Source organism: Erinaceus europaeus, chromosome 2 (genome assembly GCF_950295315.1).
Source record: "Erinaceus europaeus chromosome 2, mEriEur2.1, whole genome shotgun sequence".
Classification (NCBI taxonomy): domain Eukaryota; kingdom Metazoa; phylum Chordata; class Mammalia; order Eulipotyphla; family Erinaceidae; genus Erinaceus; species Erinaceus europaeus.
Window position 1 is genome coordinate 38,665,584 of NC_080163.1, and position 18,932 is coordinate 38,684,515.

Here is an 18,932-nt window from a genome sequence, read left to right on the forward strand (position 1 = left end):
TCCGTTTTGTAGATAGCTAGTAGGCATATTTTAGTTATATTTCAATAAGCCTGTAGGTATACTATTGGTTTTTTTTTTTTTTTTTTTGGGTCTGAGCCTGAAATCTGATATGCAGGTGGATCCAAGTTATTGTCTGGGGAGATCATATCACGGCTGGATAGCTGGATCAGGGAAGAGAGTAGTTCCCCAATATGGGAAAGGGGTATAAATATTGCAGACTGTAAACCCCATCGATTTGATATAATTGGGGCCCATATTCAGCTTCGGAGCTTATGTGACCTCTGCATCCTTTTAGATCTGAGCTCACATTCTGTGGTCATGAGTAGGAACATTCCATGCTGCCCCAGTATCGACCTCTTTTTTTTTTTTTTTTTTTTTTTTAATAAACCAGCGCACTGCTCAGCTCTGGCTCATGGTGGTGCAGGGGATTGAACCTGGGACTTTAGAGCCTCAGGCATGAGAGTCTTTTTGCATAACCATTATGATATCTATCCCTACAACCCTTGTTTTTTATTGTTGTAGTTTTGATGTCATTACTGTTAGGACAGAGAGAGATGGAGAGAGGAGGGGAAGACAGAGAAAGAGAGAGAAAGATAGACACCTGCAGACCTGGTTTGCCACCTGTGAAGCGACTCCCCTGCAGGTGGGGAGCCAGGGGCTCCAAACAGGGATCCTTATGCAGGTCCTTGGGCTTCGTGCCATGTGTACTTAACAAGCTGCACTACAGCCCGACTCCCCAATGGCAATATTTTTCATTCTTGGATTGAACTACTTGTTAAGACTGCCACAAACCCAACCAAAGTTTGAGCTTGTTCATACTATTCTCCACTGCACTGTGGGAAGATGTGGTGTCTTTCCCTCTCTTTCTGTCTCTGTCTCTGTCTCTGTGTGTCTCTCTCTAAAGAAGTGAGCCTGGAGTAGTGAGGTCCCAACACAACAACAAAAAATACTTCAAGACTGTCTAGTGACTAGAGAGGTGAGTCAGTGGAAGGTCACAGGACTTTCAGATGGAAGCCCCAGGTTCAATCCCAGCACTGTCTGTGGTGAATCAGCGAGTGCTCTGGTCTCCCTCTTCCTCTCCTCCCTACCTCATAAAATAAAGTATATAGATTTTTCAAAAAAATTCATGTCATGTGACTTCTGAGAGTGACCAACACATCCACTTTAGTCTTTGTGAAAAGTTTGGTTTTTTTTCTTAAAATGAAAACATAAAATAGATTAAAATTTGTATGCATGTGCAGGGCACACTGAATATTCAAAATAATACTGAAAATGAAAAAGTTGGAGGACTTCCACTTACTGATTTCAGAATTTACTATGTATACCCAGTTAAGCACACATATTATTAAGCATAAGGACCAGTGTTCAAGCCCCGCTCCCCACATGCAGGGGGTCCACTTCACGAGCCATGAAACAGGTCTGCAGGTGTCTGTCTTTCTTTTCTTCTTCATCTTCTTCTTCTTTCTTCTTTCCTCTTCTTCTTCTTCTTCTCCTCCTCCTCCTCTTCTTCTTTTTCTTCTTCCTCCCCCCCTTTTTTTTTTTTTGCCATTTTTCCACTTTATTGGATGGGACAGAGAGAAATGGAGGGGAAAGGGAGATAAGAGATAGATAGATACCTTCAGACCTGCTTCTCAGCTGGTGAAGTGGACCCCCTGCAGGTGGGGATCTCCCTCTCTTTATCCCCCTGTTCTCTCTTAATTTCTCTCTATCCTATTTAATAAAAAGTAGGAAAACTAAGAGATATAGTAGTGTGGCACTGATATAAAGACAGACAAATAGTAAAGTAGGGAAGTAGAGAAAGCCCTGTGGGATAGAATTGGCATAGTAGAAATAAATACAATTACCTATGACTAATTGCTCTCTGTTGTTTATGTATTGGATAGGGGACAATAAAAATTGAAAGAGGAGGGAGGCATAGAGAAGGAGAGACACCTGCAGCCCTGTTTTACACCTTTGGAAGTCTTTCCCCTCACCTTTGCAGGTGGGAACTAGAGGCTTGAACCCAGGTCTTTGAGCATGGTAAAATGGGTGTTCAACAGGCTGTGCTACTGCCTGGTGCCATTGGCTAATTTTTAAAATATATATATATGGTTCCACAGATCAAACCCAGCAAAAGCCATCTACCAACTTAACTTTTATATTTTCAGAATGAGAGACAGTGAAGAACACAAAAAGCCTCTCCATTAAGTGTGGAGTTCACCCTGATGCTTTCTGTTGGCATTAGGGATCAAACCTAGAGCCTCACACAGCCAAGGCATATGCTCTACCTCTGAGATACCCTCCCAGACTCACTAGTTAATTTCTGAGAAGGGAGAAAAATGGTCTCTTCACAAATGGCGCTGGGGCAGATTGATAAAATGTGCAAAAGACCAAGATTACCCCCCTACTTTCATATCACATGCAAAAATTAACTCAAAATGGACCAACATCCATCTGGAGCTCTTAGTGGGAAGAAATGAAGGATAAATCTTCATGACCTTGTATTTGGCAGTGGATTCACAGAGATAACACCAAAAGCATAGGAAAAAAAAACAACAATAACTTGGATTCATCAATATTAAAAACACTTGCAAAGCAGGGGTATTATGAAAAGAGTGAAAAGATAATCCATGGGAAAGGAGAAAGTATTCATAGATCTGATAAGGGATTAATATCTAGGACATAGAAAGAACTTTCTCATATCAACAATGAACAATTAATAATAATCATTTATCACTCATTATTAATTGTTATTAATTATTAATCATTCATTATTAATTAATTGTTATTAATTATTAATTATTATTAATGATGGAACAAGCATTTATTTAAAGCTATACAAATTGCACACGAAAAGATGCTTACTATCACGTTTTAACAGTGGAAAAACACAAATCAATACCATTATGACATTCAACTCCAGACCCATTATACCATCTATTATTTGAGAAAAAAGAAAAAGAGGAAAATGTCAAGAGCTGGTGAAGATGGAAAGAAATTAGAACTTTTGTGTATTGCTGGTGGAGATGTGAAAATCATACAGTCAGTATAAAAACCCACTAGGTAGTTCTTAATATGTTAAGCATAGCAAGTTGGGCAGTAGTGTGGTGGGTTAAGTGGAAGGATCGGCATAAGGATTCCAGTTCAAGCCCTTGGCTCCCCACCTGCAGGGGAGTTGCTTCACAAGCGGTGAAGCAGGTCTACAGGTGTTTATCTTTCTCTCCCTTTCCGTCTCCCCCTCCTCTATTTCTCCTTTGTTCTATCCGACAACAATGACATCAATAACAACAACAACAATAAAACAACAAGGGTAACAAAAGGGAATAAATAAATAAATATTTTTAAAATTTTTGAGGAGATGATGTCATGGCTGGAAAACAGACCAGAAAAGCTGGATCTGGGAAAAGTGTAGCTCCCAAATATGGGAAAGGTGTATAAATGTTGTTGACTATAAACCCCATCAATTTGATGTGATCTGGGGTCCATATTCAGCTTAGGAGCCTATGTGACCTCTGCATCCCTGTAGATCTGAGCTCACATTCTGTGGTCATGAGTAGGAACATTCCAAGCTGCCCCAATATCAGGACCCATTTTCTTCAGATGTAGCATAGAGTATATTGTCCAGTCTCCCTTCAGAGGATGGAACATTCTCTACTGTTTTTGATCAAAGTGGAGGGCAAGGTCCTATGGGGGCCCACAAAGGGTTCTGTTGTGTTGTTCCTGATAGAAATGAGTGGTAACAATGGAGAAAGTGATTTATTCGTGGTCTAGGCCCGTCATGTCTGTTTGGAATCTCAGGACTCGCCAACTAGGGCCCAAGTTGATGGGGTGGCCTGATAGTGACTAAAGAGTCATCATTAAAGTATGCCAGTCTCTTGCTCTTATTCAGCTTTTGCAGTCCTTGCTTTGATAAAGATATCTTGGGAGTGAGTGAGGGAAGTATAGGAGGAAATAGGTGAGGAGGGTATCTTAAATCTAAGTAGACACTATTTCATAATGAATTTCATACTGACTCACTGTAGACTATTATGGATACATATGAACATATTCCCTATCTCACAAGACCTAGTCTATTCTGGTCCTTTTTCTAGCCATTATATCATCTCCCCAGACAATAACTAGGATCTACTTGCATATCAGATTTCAGGTTCAGGGGAAAAAAGAAAAAAAAAAAACTAGTATAGCCACAGGCCCTTTGTAATATAACTAAAATATGCCTAATAGCTATCTAAAGAATGAAGAATCCCCCCAACTCTTCATCTACGCTATGCCGGCCTTTATGTTCATGATTACTCAACAACTTGTTTGGCTTTATATGTTAATTCTCTTTTCAGCCACAAGATTCCAGATGTTACCATGATGCCAACCAGACTTCCGTGGACAGATGACCCCACCAATGTGTCCTGGAGCTCTGATTCCCCAGAACCCCACCGCACTAGGGATAGAGTGAGGAAGGCTGGGAGTATATATAGATAGACCTGTCAACTCCCATGTTCAACGGGGAAGCAATTATAGAAGCCAGACCTTCAACCTTCTGCATCCCATAATGACCTTGGTTCCATACTCCCAGAGGGTTAAAGAATAGGAGAGCTATTAAGGGAGGTGATGGGATACGGAGTTCTGGTTGTGGGAATTGTGTGAAGTTTTACTCCTCTTATCCTATGTTTTTTTCAGTGTTTCCTTTTTATAAATAAATAATAAAAAAGTTAAGCATAAACTTATCATATATGAGCCAGCAATGTTACTTCTAGGTATACACCCAAAAGAATTGAGAATAGACTCAACATCAGTGTCCATAATAATATTATCCACAGTAGCCAATGATGGAGTAACCCAATGCCTGTGACGTTTTGGATGGATAAACACAATGTGGCAGGGGCTAGGTGGTATTGTACCTGGTTAAGCACATTACCATGTACAAGGACCCAGGTTTGAGCCCTTCCTGTCTACCTACAGTAGGGTAGCTTCTCAGGCAGTGAAGCAAGTACTGCAGGTGTCTGTCTCTCTTGCTCTCTATCTCCCCTCCCATCTCAATTCCTCTCTGTCCTATCAAATAAAGAAAAGGAAAAAAAAGGTCACAGGGAGTGGTGGATTTATCAAGCAGTCATCAAGCCACAGGGATAACCATGGTACTAAAAAAAAAAGTAAATAGACAATGTGGTATATGCCTAAAGTGGAATGTTATTTAACCTTAAAAAACAAGGGAATTCTGAAATTCTGATAGATGCTACAATGTGGATGAACCCATAAAATATTATGCTAAGTGAAATAAGCCAGAGACAAAAAGAGAATATAGGAAGTTATATACATGGTGCTCAGTGAGTAGAAATTTCCCTGCATGACCCTGTAGATTAGATTCCTGATACCACGTGAAAACACCATGAACACATGATATATGTCAGACGTGTGATAAAAGTTTTTTAAATGGGTGAATGTATTGATGAGATAGATGACATAAAAAGTACCCTACCCCTCTTTTTTTTTCCTCCAGGATTATCACTGGGGCTCGATGTCACTACTATGAATCCATGGCTTCTGGTGGCCATTTTTTACTTTTTTCCCTTTCTGCTTCATTTTAATTTGAAAAGACAGAAATTGAGAGAGTGGGGCAGATAGAGAGGGGGAGAGAAAGATAGACATCTGCAACTCATTTCACCACTCATGAAGCATCCTCCCTGCAGGTGGGGAACAGTGGCTTAAACCTGGATCCTTGTGTATGGGGATGTGTGTGCTTACCTGAGTGTGCTACCACACAACCCCCATAAAAGAGTACTTTTTGATAAAACTAAGACATTGGAGTTATAGATGCATGAAAGAATTTGAATAAGAATATTTCATGAAGTACAGAACTAGAAAAAAACTATCTTCAGAAACACATTAATTAGCTGATCTTAAGTATGTGTGATGAATTAATAGAGTAAACATAGGTGGAGTTTTACTCTTTAATCTATGTTCCTAAAAGCTTGTAGTTAGGTTGGACGGAAGACTCTTGGGATGGTTGTCTTCATGGTGGCTCACCCGGCTGAGCTTAGATACATTATGATGAGTGAGGACCTGTATTCAAGTTCCTGATTCTCCAAGGGGGCTAGAGGTAGGGGTTGGGGCATTTTTCATGAAGACTGTAGCAGTGCTGTAGGTGTCTCTCCTCTCACAAAAATGACTTCCAGCAATGATGGAGTTGTGGGCATACTGAGCCCTGGCTTTGACCCTCCCTGGTGGCAAAAAGAAAAAGGAAAACTTGGGATTTTCTCATGGGAAACCTTATGTTCGAGTTGCCTGACATATTGTGTTGCCTTACATTGGGGCAACTGTATGGACATCCTCTCTGTCCATCAGCTAGTCATTCTGCTGTAACCCAGATTAAGCCTAGCCCCAGGCTTACAGCCAAACGGTTTGAAGAAGGGAATGAAGTTACTCGCTTGTCCCCCACTGTGATACACGGATTCTGCCTCAGTTTCTCTGTCACACAGGTGGCTGTGAAACAACTCCAAATCCTGTGTCTCAAACACTAACACTTGATTATCTGACCAAACCAGGGAAGGACCAGCACACAGGGCTCTATAGCTTGGTCTGACCCTCTAACCCTTTCATATTCCACAGGTTTCACAGATCTTCATTATAGCTGTCTATAGTGTCGAGTTCTACCTCAAACTCTATGTGGACCCTATTGGTTACTGGGCGAATGGATACAACCTGCTAGATATATGCATCATTGTCATTATTTCTATTCCCACTGCTATGATCAGTATCAACGGCCTGCACTATCCCTACCTCAACATTGGCAATGGCTTGCAGTCTCTGCGTGTTCTCAAGCTTATCACCTATAGCCGTGGGATACGGGTAAGTAGGCTTTCTGGACCTATCTGCTCACCAGCTTCTAGGAAATAGTGATTCTGCTACATTCATCTGGCCACTAAGCCTTCCTGTGAGGCAGGTTGAGCTTTACTAGGACTACCTTGTTTTATTTTACACATCTGTAGGGAAGGTATTTTTAGCTCTATTTGGCAGATGAAGAAATCAAGGCCCACTGCCACTCATCAGTTAAATGCCATAGCTGAACTTTGAGAGATGTTTCTTTTCAGAGGACATTAGAACTCTTCTTTCTCCCAGGCTGCACAGTGAACAATTTTTTATCAGTCCCTTTAATTATACCGTCAAGAGTATCTTGGTAGTTCATTCCTTACTCATATATATGAAATATTGAAAAGACCATAGGATAAGAGGGGCACAATTTCACACAGTTCCCACCACCAGAACTCCATATGCAATACCGTCCCCTGATAGTGTCCTATTCTTTATCCGTCTGGGACTATGGACCTAGGATCATTATGGGGTGCAGAAAGTGGAAGGTCTGGTTTCTATAATTGCTTCCCCACTGAACATGGGTATTGACAGGTTGATCCATACTCCCAGCCTGTCTCTCTCTTTCCCTAGTGGGACAGGGATCTGGGGAAGCAGGGCTCCAGGACCTATTGGTGGCTTTGTCTACGCAGGGAAGTCTGGTTGGCATCATGATAGCATCTGGAACCTGGTGGCTGAAAAAGAGTTAAGATGTAAAGAAGAACAAATTGTTGACTAATCATGAACATAAAGACAAGAATACTGCAGATGAAGATTTTGGGTCCTTGTTTTGGAAAAAGCTAGTAGGTCTATTTTAGGTATATTCCAAGAGGCCCATGACCCTACTGGTTTTTGCCTGAGCTTGAAATCTAAGATAAAGGTGACTGAAGTTATTGTCCGGGGAGGTGGTATCATAGTTGGAAAAAGGACTAGAAAGCTGTATCAAGGACGAGAGTAGCTCCCATGTATGGGGACAGCATATAAGTATTGTTAGCTTTAAACCCCACTGGTTTACTCTGGGGCCCATATTCAGCACAGGAGCCTGTGTAACCTCTGCATCCCAGTAGGTCTGAGCTCACATTCTGTGGTCATAGTTAGAAACATTCCAGGCCGCACTAATTTCAGGACCCATCCTCCTCTGGTAGTAGGTAGAGTTTGTTGCTTACTTCTAAGAGCTAAAGATCTGTTGCTTCTCTTTAGGGGAATAGACTCATTACTTTATTCATTCAGATGTAGAAATGTTGCTTCTGCCAAGAAGTCATCTAAAGTTTCTGGAAGTCATGGGGTCATCATCCTGGCCTTGGCTCAGAAGGCTTCCAGGCAACCCTCAGAGGTGATCCAATTGTTCCTTCAGAAGTTCATCTAGGAAGGGGCTGTCTGGACCTCCTTCACGGGTTGGGTGTGTCTTTCTTCTCTACTGTGAGATTTTTCCCTATTCCAGTGTGGGTGTCTGTCCCTCCTGGTGCCTAGGTCCAACATTTGTGGACTGCCTATCCAGGGTAGAAAGATAAGGAGTATGCTCAGGAATGACCCCTACCTCATATCTCCATTTATTCATTCCCTAACTATGTGTTCCCCTCCCAAACTTCCTCAGCTTAGTAACTGGCTCCTTGTAAGTGGTGTCTGACCCCATGGTGGCCTCTTCTTGGCTTCTTATTTATGTCCTGGCTTCTTTCCTCCACTCCATAGGATCTGGCTTCTCTCAGGTTGCCAACAGCCATCATGCCATCAAGCCCAGTGTCCACTTCCATGGGCATCCTTGTCACTGTTTTCTGTCTTAAATTATTTTGTATTATATTTATTGTAGAGAGATAGGCAGAAAACAAGAAGGAAGTGGGTGATAGAGAGGGAGACAGAGAGACACCTGCAGCACTGCTTCACCACTTGCTTGAGAGTCTGATGCTTTATCCACTGCACCATCTCCCAGAGGCTTCACCATTTGCAAAGCTTCCCCCTGCAGATGGGACTGGTGGCTTGAACCTAGGTCCTTGTGCATTGTAACATATGCGCTCAACCAGGTGTGTCAGCCCCCTGTATTGGTTTTCCTTCATCCTTTTGGTCACGACCTGTTGGGTGTTTGTTTATTTGCTGGGCTCCTGAATGTAGTTTTTGCCAGACCATGCCCTTCTCTGGCTGACTCTGAACATTCATTAGGTCGTCCTTCCTACTTTGCAAGTGTCTTCACCTGCCCATTGCTTTCCTCTCTGGCCTTCAGGCCCACTGCCTCCTGAGATGCACGTGTTATGCAAACTCAGCCCATTTCAACTGGAAGTCAACTCTGCCCCTGCCCCCACTTCGACTTCAAATTCTCAAGCCCTTGCTCTTTCTTTTGCATTTCATTTTTTGGTGAAGGATAACTTCTACCTCCACTCCACTGCTAAGTTATGTTTTTTTTTTTTTTTACTTATTATATATTTATTATTATATTAGTATTGATTTTTTGTTTTTTTTAATTTGTGATTTAATAATGATTAACAAGATGATAGGATGAGAGAGGTACAATCCATGCAATTCTCACCACCAGAGTTCCTTATCCCCTCCCCTCCACTGGGAGGTAAGTTAACTGTTGGCTTTGACTCTTCTTTCTCAGATCCCTCTTGCATAGCCTTCCAAATAGTGAGTGGCTTGTTCACATCTCTTCTCCCCCATAGTCACTATATTCTTGTTATCACCGTTCTGCACTGGTTTCCCACACTGCTGAGAGCCCCAAATTCAGCAGCCAGGGGTGGACTATCTCAAGTGCCCATCAAGTCTTGGTACTTTGCCTTTCAGATCTGAGAGTGGCTCCTTTGTGTTGCAGTCAGAAGGCAGACCCTAGTGTCCCTGAGGAGTGGGGAGGTGCTGTCTGAAGTACTGGGCACTGGAGTCAAGGCTGGGGAGGGATGAGGATAAGGCAGATGGATAGGGGACTGGGGATTCCTGGGGGATCAGTGTGACACTGGGGACTCCTCAGAGTGAGGGAGAGGATGGGTATTGCGAAAGTCACTTGGTCTTGCTAGTTACTGGGCACCATGGATGCTGGTTCCTAAGGCAGTTTGAGGAGGGAGGGTAGTGGAATGTGGATTGGTGGGTTTCTGTGGAGGTGGGGAGCTTCTTGGATGAGGCAGAGCCTGGAGGAAGACATTTAAGACACAAGAGGAGTGGGAGGGAGCTGAGAGGTGACAGCACATGTTACCACATGTAAGGACCCAGGTTCAAGCCCCTGGTCCCTACCTGTAGGGGACAAGCTGCATGAACAGTGAAGCAATGCTGCAGGTGTCTTTCTTATACTCTCCCTCTCTATCTCCCACTTCCTTGTTAATTTCTCTGTCTATATTAAAAACAAAGAGGGAATGAAAGGAGAGAGAAAGAGAGAGAGAATGGCCTCTAGGAGTGGTAGAATCATCTTATAAGCACCTATGCCTGAGGGCTTGAGGCTCTGAGGCTCATAGGCTCTAGGTTCCATCCTTTGCAACACCATAAGCCAGAAATAAGCAGTGCTGGTTAATAATAATAATAATAATAATATTTAATGTGAAATTTAAAAATAGGAGTAGGAGAGTAGAAGCAAGGGTTTTCCTGTGGGGCAGGGTTTCTGAGGGTGAGGTAGGGTGGCCTCCTGTAACAAGCTTCCTATCCACCATGGAGTGAGGGTGTCAGAGACCTGTAGAAGTCATGGAGGTGGGGAGAAGCTGATGGCTGGGGGCTCAGGGTAAGGAAGCCCAGGCCTGTGTAGGAGCAGGGAAGCAGAAAGGAAGAGTTGCAGAGAAGGCTTCAGCGTGGGAGTTGGGGCACTGGCTTCTGTGAGGCTGGGGGCACTAGCTGCCTGCTGAGAGGTTCCTTCCTCTGTGCAGTATAACAGGAGCCCAGTTGAAGGTGAAGACCTGGCAGGCCTGGGGCATACCTGGGGGCTAGGAATCACTTACCCAAAGAAATTTGGACTTCATAATCTGGCAGCTATTGTGGGAGCCCGACTACAGACTTGAAAAGCCCAGGCCTTCTTCAGGGATGGGGCTCACAGCCTATGGGGTGGGGGTGGGGACTGTGTTACCTCTTGTGGGCCTGCAGTCCTGCAGGGCCTACTGGGACCTGCCTGGGCTGTGCAGGATGAGTGTCCAAGGTCAGCTCCAGGGAGACCAGGGTGGTTCTTCTCCACTGCTGTCTCAAGACTGTTCAGGTTTGGTTTCAGGTAGTGCTGGGCCTGTGCAGCCTGGGGGAGGGAGACCCAGCATTCCCTGTCCTGCAGTGCCCCAGGCTCTGCTGTGTGATGTTCTCCCTCTGCCTCACTGAGGACTCGCCTCTTAGGCCTTAGTAGTTCTTGGGCAAGAACTCCTGGCTTTACCTCACAGGCAGGAAGCTGATTTTTCACACTCAGCTCTTTAAGAATGAACCCAGGGATACTGAGCTCCCTTCCCCAGGACAGAAGGAAGGAACTCAGTGGGCCTGTAGCACCTGTAAGCAGCTGCCAAATCATTTCACACACAGGGCAGCTGCACATGGTCTTGGGTCATCTTTCTGCTTCCCAAATTACCTCGAACTCTCCAAAACTTTGCTGCTCGTGTGCCTCAGCTCTCTCAAGTCTCTCCTTTGCTAGTGTTCCATCTAAACAATTTCTTGGCTTAGAAAGAGCAGCATTCAGAGCCTGGAGAGTAGCTTACTTGGCAGGGGACTCCTCTTAGCATGCAAAAAGTCCTGAATTCTAGTCCTGCCATTACATGTGGGGACCACAGCACTGAGGGAGCCTCCACGACTGCTGTGCTCTCTCTCTGCCTCTCTTTCTCTTTCTCTCTCTCTAAGGTGAAAAGGATAAAATAAAACCTATTGGTCTGGGCTGGTAGAATCATTCATGCATTAGACCTGGTGGCACACACACAAAAAGAGGGGAGTACCTTAGTGTCGGACTAGCTTCGCGGGCGGAGACAGACGACCAGGGACTCATGGCTGGGTTGTACACAGTATCTCTTTATTCATGCAGAACGCAGCGCAATCTAAGCCAAACTAAGCTAAACTAAACTAAACTGAAAACTCACAAACCTGTCCTTATATATACTGCCAAGTAGGGTGTAAACAGGATGTGACATAGAGAGGGTGGAGCGACAAGTGACTGGTGCAAATCAGGGTGTACTACAAGAGGGGGCGGAGCAAAAAGACAACATGAACCAGTGGGGATTAAACCAATGGCCTGCAGGCATGCTGGTGCTTAGTTATGTAAATAGAATAGTGTTAAGCAGGGGGGATTAAACCAAATGAAACAGAAGGGGTTTTCAGAAGCAGAATTAGAAGCATACCAACACCTTAGCAGGTGAAGAGTGTGGCACAGACTTGAAAATTGATCCCAGCTCTGCCACTGTATTGGACTGTGACCCTGACCAAGTTATTTTGTTTGTCTGAGTCTGTGACTCCCCATGTTGAAGCAGGAAGAATAGTAACACTGAGAACTTTGAAATTACACCTACAACAGCATCTATGTAGATGAGCACATACGGAACACACAGTACATCCAAGACTCCAGGTCATGGTGAACAAATGATGAGGAGTCATTCACTCTGCTCCCCAGGAATGGACAGTGTATTTGGAGAGAAGGCAAATATCTATCTCACAGGGGGGCAGGCTGATACCACAGGATGGAGAGCTGGGCCGGAGTAGTAGCTTCCCAGGTAGGTGCTCTCTTTACCATGCAAGAGGTCCCAGGTTCAATCCAAGGAAGCACCATAGCACCAAGGATGGTAGAGCAGTGTTGTCTTATTATTATATCTCCTTCTCTTTCTCTCTCTCTGAAGCATAAAAAATGAAAGATCAACCCAGAGTCAGTAGAGTCATGCACACATCAGTCCCTGATAATTCCCCCTACTACTTGCCCCTCAAAAGATGGAGATCTGCTTGTGAGTCAGCTCAAAAGAATGGGAAGCCACATTTTTCTCAATTCTGGTCATTCCCTTCTCCAGGGTGGCTCCCCTGCTCTTCTGAGCCTGGAAACACACTCAGGACTGACCCTCACAGAGGGTCAGGGGCAGGACACCCCAGGATAACCATAAAAGCAGGCTGGGGCTCAGGACAGAAGGCTGGTAGCTCTGATGGGGAGACTTCCCTAGATCTGAGGCAGTGTCCCATCTACTGTGAGTGAGGTGGCTGCCAGGTGAGCTCTTGTCAGGTTGTTCTCAGTTGGCACAATTCTGATTTCTTCATCCATCCACACAAATATTGGTTGAACACTTGCTGCATGCCAGGCATGGCCCAGGATGCCATGAAAAGCTGTGGTCTGGACAGACTGGGCCTCTGTCCTCTGAGCCCCTAGCCTGGCAATCACATCTAACCCCAGTGCCTCTGTCTTGCAGGCTCTCATCGAAGCCATGGGGCAGACCATCTACACTGTCAACTCGGTGCTGGCCTTGCTCTTTGTCCTGATGTTCATCTTTGCTGTCCTGGGCTTCTGTCTGTTTGGAGTTTCAGATGGAGGTGATGTGGATAACTGGGGGAACCTAGCTGTGGCCTTCTTCACCCTCTTCAGCTTGACAACGGTACTGTGTTTAGCAGCAGTGGTGGGAACAGGGACCTTGAGCAGGGATGGCCAGACAGTACGTGTGTGTGTGTGTGTGTGTGTGTGTGTTTCTGTGTACACTGTGGTGCTAGAATGGGCCTTCCCCATATCTGGGGGCTTAGCTGAGCCCATGGCTCAGGGAAACTCAGGGCTGACCTCTCTGGACTGAGCAGTCTGGCACTTTGGCCAAAGTCCGTCTCTCTCTCTCTCTTTAAGCTTGTGACTCTCTAGAGTGTTCCCTTTTGTGTCACTGGATTGTAATACTCTCAAAGAATTACAAAAAGGTATTTTTCTTGGGTTAAATTTAATTGAGAAATGAAACCCAAGTCACATAGCCTTTTGGATCACACATCCACTCAGGATAAATCCAAGTCTAGAAGGTTGGACTCTGGGAAGACTGTGCTAATTTTATTTTTAAAAATTTTTTTCTCTCTTTTTTTGGGGAATTAATGTTTTACATTCAACAGTAAGTACAATAGTTTGTACATGCATAACTGTGCTAATTTTAAAGGAGGGCTTGTGGAGAGGCAGTAATGTGGGGGAAATATGGGAGGCCTTTTGGAGAAAAAGCCTCAGGGCAATTTGGCCAGAAGTGCCCCTACTACATGGTGCCCAGCACCCTCATCTACCAAATACAGGGTGGAGCCTGGGAATGGGAGAATTGTTGAGGGGCTGCTGTGGAGTCAGAGCCAACACTTCCCTCAGTGGGGCATGAATGGTCGCTGTCCCACTGTGTACTGACACTTGTTCTGTTCTGTCTGGCTGAGCAGGTGGACAGTTGGACAGACCTGCAGCGTGAGCTGGATGATCGAAACTTCGTTTTAAGCCGAGCATTCACCATCCTCTTCATCTTGCTGGCCACCTTTGTCTTCCTCAGCATGTTTGTGGGTGTGATGATCATACACACTGAGGTAAGGCTGAGTTTGCAGAGGGTGGGTCAGCTTTCATATGGCAGAGGGAGCTGTGGGCCAGGTCTCCTGGGAGGACGCTGACTGCCTCCTGAAGTAGAGTGGAGGTGGGCAGACAGGTTCCTCTCCTCCCTCATTCAATGTACTTCCCTGCCCTTGAGGTGGCCAGCATGACACTGAAGTTTGGGAAGTCACGGCTGTTGTCACAGACAGCTTGAGCTGGGGTCTGGCTTTGTCTGGGGGTAGAGGGTTACCCTCTTGAGAGACCTGGGCAACAGTGCTAGAGTTCAGTATGGAGACTGAGGACACAACATACTGGTCATGCAAAAATGACTCACATGCCTGAGGCTCTGAGGTCCCAGGTTCAATCACCAGTACCACCATAAGCTAGCGCTGAGCAGTGCTCTGGTAACAACCAAACAAATAAACTTCTGAGGAAGAAAGTGGGTGGAGTGAGTCTGTACATTCCCTGTACCTTCCCACTTCTTAGACCTCCATTAAAAAATTTGAGTATGATCTGATGTTGGAGAGACACATGAAGCTCGTGGAAGAAAAGCACATGATTCTGAAGCAGCATCAGGAGAAGATCGTCATGTTGATGCAGTCACAGGTAGGTGTCTCCATGGTAGAGAGAGACAGACTGATGGACTGTCAGAGATAAAGGACTGAGTGGCTAAGAACAGGGACCTGGTGTCTATATAGTGGCTGGGTGGGTAGGTGGCTGGTCTCAGACATCTTGGTCATAAGAAATACAGGCTGTATAATCCATCTCATTTTCCTTCCTCTCTTATCTTCTTCCTCCCCCCTCCACTTCTCCCCTCTTCTTCCGTTCTCCTCTTTTTGTCATTTTTGGAACTTCACTGCTCTAGAATGGCTTGTCTTTCTTTAATATTTTTAATTATCTTTATCTATTTATTGGATAGAGACAGCCAGAAATTGAGAGGAAGGAAGAGATAGAGAGACAGAGAGACACCTGTAGCTTACCTCACTACTTGTGAAGCTTAGCCCCTGCAGGTGGGGACAGGGCCTTGAACCTGGGTCCTTGTACACTGTAACATCTGTGTTCAACAAGGTGTGCCACCACCCAGTCCATGACCTTTTCTTTTCCTTTTTCTTTTCTTTTTTTTCCTTTCTCTTCTCTTCTCTTTTCTTTTTTAAAGCAGAAGCATCTTTTATTAATGCTAGCTCATATCTAGAATAAAAACAAACAAAAAAACTGAGCATTGAGTGTAACAGGGCTTATCCTTTTTACAGTTATCAGCCTTCCTATAGTAACTCATAGCAAGAAGCTTAACAGTTTTTTTTTTTCTGTATAAAGAAACTACAATTTATTTGGGTTAACAGAGGACTCTTTAGCAGAAGTAGCAGATTCTGTGGCCCCTGACCAAGATCACTTTGATTACAGCAATAGCAAGTCCTGTTTATACAGAGAAGACGAAGAAGATTGACCCAACTGCATTTTTCTTCTTCAACTAATAAATTAACTCAGGCTTACTAAGAAGTTAATCCTTGCTCCTCGGTCTCAATTTATAAGATTATAAAATAATAGGGATGCTGGGTCCATGCTCCCAGAGGGATAGAGAATGGGAAAACTATCAGGGAAGGCGATGGGATATGGAGATTGGGTGGTGGGAATTGTGTGGAGTTGTACCCCTCCTATCCTATGGTTTTGTTAATTTATCCTTTCTTAAATAAAAAATAAATTAAAAGAATACTAGGGATGTAGTTTCTTTTTAAAATATGTTATTTGCTTTAGTGAAAGAGAGCTACAGAGAGATCAGAACACTGCTTAGCTTTGGCCTGCAGTGATACTGGGGATTGAACCTGGTACCTCAGAGTCTCAGGCATGGGGATATAATTTCATACCTCCTCCACCCCTGAAGTTCTGTGCCCCCACCCAAATTCCCAGGGATAAACACCATAGTGTCTAGGAGGGCTTTTTAAAACATAGAAACAGAGAGAAAGTGAGTGAGAGAGGGAGAAGACTCCACAGCACTTAAGCTTCTCCTTGCCATGGTGCTCCAATGTAATGTGACCAGGGGCTCAAACCCAGATACTCATAAATGGCAAAGCTCTGCCACGTGAGCTGGGCCAGGGTCTCTTTGCCCCTTCCACTTTGGTTTTTTTTCTTTTTTTAAATATTTATTTATTGGATAGAGACAGAAATTGAGAGGGAAAGGGAGATATAGATAGAGATGGAGAGAGCGAGAGAGAGAGAGAGAGAGAGTCTCATAGCACTACTTCACCACTTGTGAAGCTTCCTCCTTGCAGGTGGGAACTGAGGTCTTGAACTGGAGCACTTGCACATTGTTACATGTGCACACTACCAGGTTTACCACACACTGCTCCTGCAAGAGTGAAGACAGCAGGTAGAGAGTTTGCTGTTGAGCATGGCACAGCCTTGAAGGGCTGGGGCTGAGTCTTCTCCTCCTTTTGATCCACAGCTGGATCTCACCACACTGGCCTTGGGGCACTTGGTTGAGTTGAAGTATCCTGTCTGGCCCTTCCCACATACTCGGTGCCTTCCACCTGGCCTTTCCCTCCATGATAGAGTTGTCTGTCTGTCATGACTGTGCCCGAGGTCTGTTCAGGGCAGGGTGAGGTTACTGAGCCATCCTCTGGCTCTCACTGATTATTTCATGTGTCACTTGCCTTTATGCACAGATGCTGGTCCTTCAGGCTACCTTGCTTGGCACTCACTGCCAGCTGGGAAGAAGTCAGGGTGAATCAGTGATTAGGCTCCAGACTCATCCTGGGACCAGAGTCAGGCTTCTCTTTGTCTAGGGGCCCTTGTGTTGGGTCTCCAGGCCTCTGCACTCCTTGGGTGTCGCCTCTTCCTTATCATTGCACTCTACTTTCCTCCCTCTCTAGAAAAATGCTGGATATGAAAGTTTCAGTGATTTGGTGAAAAACTTCAAGCAGACCCTTCAGCATGATGATCCAATGATCTTAGATGACTTTGGCACTAGTATGCCCTTCATCGATGTCTACCTGACCACTCTGGACAACCAGGATACTACGATCTACACGTGAGTCCCTGCTTTACTGCCTTCCCTGGTCCTGGGCTTCTAGAGGGCAGGGCCATGGCTCTTGCCTTGGGAGATCAGGGGTGATGGCCAATGTGCTGGTTCACAGGAGCAAAGCCCTGCTCGGGGAAGGTGCAGAATTCCCTGTATACCTAGGGTTGGGCTGCTGTGTGGACAGGCCATGGCTCGGAGAGGGAGGGGCTCTGTTCCCCACTTGTCACCATCCTACCTGGACCCATGGTTACGTGCTGATTCTTTCTACCCTCCTCACTGACCTCTCTCTACAGAAGGCAGAGGAAAGAGCCCCAACTGGCAAGTCAGGAACTGAAACTCATGGTCTGATCCTGCCACTGCCTGCCTATGTGACTCTGACTGAGCATCTTTGTCTTCCTCAACTGTCACACAAGGGGCTGCTGGGTTAATCCTAAGAAACAATGTGTGTGATGCTCTCAGCGTGGCCCGGTCCAGGACAGTGCTCAGTGCATAGCTCAGGAAGGGGCTGTACCTGGGCATCAAGCAGCCTCAGTGCACTCTTGAACATAGTTAGCCTGGCTTCTCTGCAAAAGTCCCTTGTAGGGCTTCATAGAAAAACTCAGTGGAAAGGATCAGGAACAATCACTTTGGTCCCCAAGAGTGGGCTGGGCAGTGTCTGGTCACTTCACAGAGTCACCTCACTCATTGTCCACAAGTTTGTTGTCTTCCAAGATGACACATTTATGTAATGCAGCAGCTGCTGGCTTGGGGGTGAGGGGCACATAGGAGGAGGGGTAGATCTGGACCTCAGTGCAACCAGATCTGACTCTGAAGCCCTTGATCCTCCCTGACCCAGTATGTGCCAGGTGTGGTGGATGTCTAGATGCTATTGTGCTGTGGATGAGGCCAAGTGGCCCAGAACCCATCCTTGAAACTGGGCCCCTCTACTCTTTCATTCCAGACTCCAAGAGTTGTACTATGAGATCGTGCATGTGCTCAGCCTGATGCTGGAAGAATCGAATGAGAATCAGGAGCCTCAGCCTGAGAATCAGCAGCCCCAGCCTGAGAAGACAGCTTATGGGTAGCTTAGCATAGAGTACACCGGCTATAGCAGGCAACCCCCCACCCCACACCCCCCGATTGAACACAGACTTTCTAAGTTTTTCTATTTGGTCCCTGTGATCATAGGGTGTCTTCATCTTTTGAAGTTCGACCTGGGTGGGTGCCCATTAAGTGTAATTCCCCAGAATTTGCCTGCCCCTCTTCTTCCACCAGACACAGCTAGGCTTGAGGAGTGAGGAGACAGAGAGACTCAAGATTTGCCAGAGGCCACATGCAGAGACTGGCTCTCTCCTTCCTGTGCCCAGCAGGAAGGACCTCTGGGTTACTGGGGAAGACTCTTGAGGACCCGAGACCCAGAAGCACCTCCATCCACCCCATAAAAATGTGTGACTCTTTTGACCTGGTGTGGTTTTCTAGTGTTGAAAGCACTGTCAAGCTCTTCTGTGTGGGTGTCCTCATTCCTAGGAGAGCTATCTATGTTTCTCTCTCTCAGGTCCCATTACCATCGGGGGGCCCTCTTTGCAAGTCCACGCCCTCTCAGTGGTTTCAGTGCCCTAAGGGGTGCAGTCATGACTGGTGGGACTCTTCGTGTGGGCCTGAAACCTTAGTTGGGCTGGCCTAGGAGAG

At 45.4% G+C, this 18,932-nt stretch overlaps 1 protein-coding gene across 2 annotated transcripts in view; it reads left to right on the plus strand.

Annotated features, from left to right (window-relative positions):
• CATSPER3 (cation channel sperm associated 3) overlaps window positions 1–18,701 on the plus strand; it is a 48,305-nt gene extending 29,604 nt beyond the window's left edge. For both annotated transcript variants that reach the window (XM_060186399.1, XM_060186400.1), the window contains exons 3-8: window positions 6,580–6,819; window positions 13,134–13,316; window positions 14,107–14,247; window positions 14,735–14,854; window positions 17,116–17,273; window positions 18,205–18,701. In XM_060186399.1, the coding sequence (XP_060042382.1) occupies window positions 6,580–6,819; window positions 13,134–13,316; window positions 14,107–14,247; window positions 14,735–14,854; window positions 17,116–17,273; window positions 18,205–18,328 (966 nt within the window). In that variant the 3' untranslated portion in view covers window positions 18,329–18,701. The remainder of the gene's footprint in view (window positions 1–6,579; window positions 6,820–13,133; window positions 13,317–14,106; window positions 14,248–14,734; window positions 14,855–17,115; window positions 17,274–18,204) is intronic.
• Window positions 18,702–18,932: the final 231 nt, after the last annotated feature.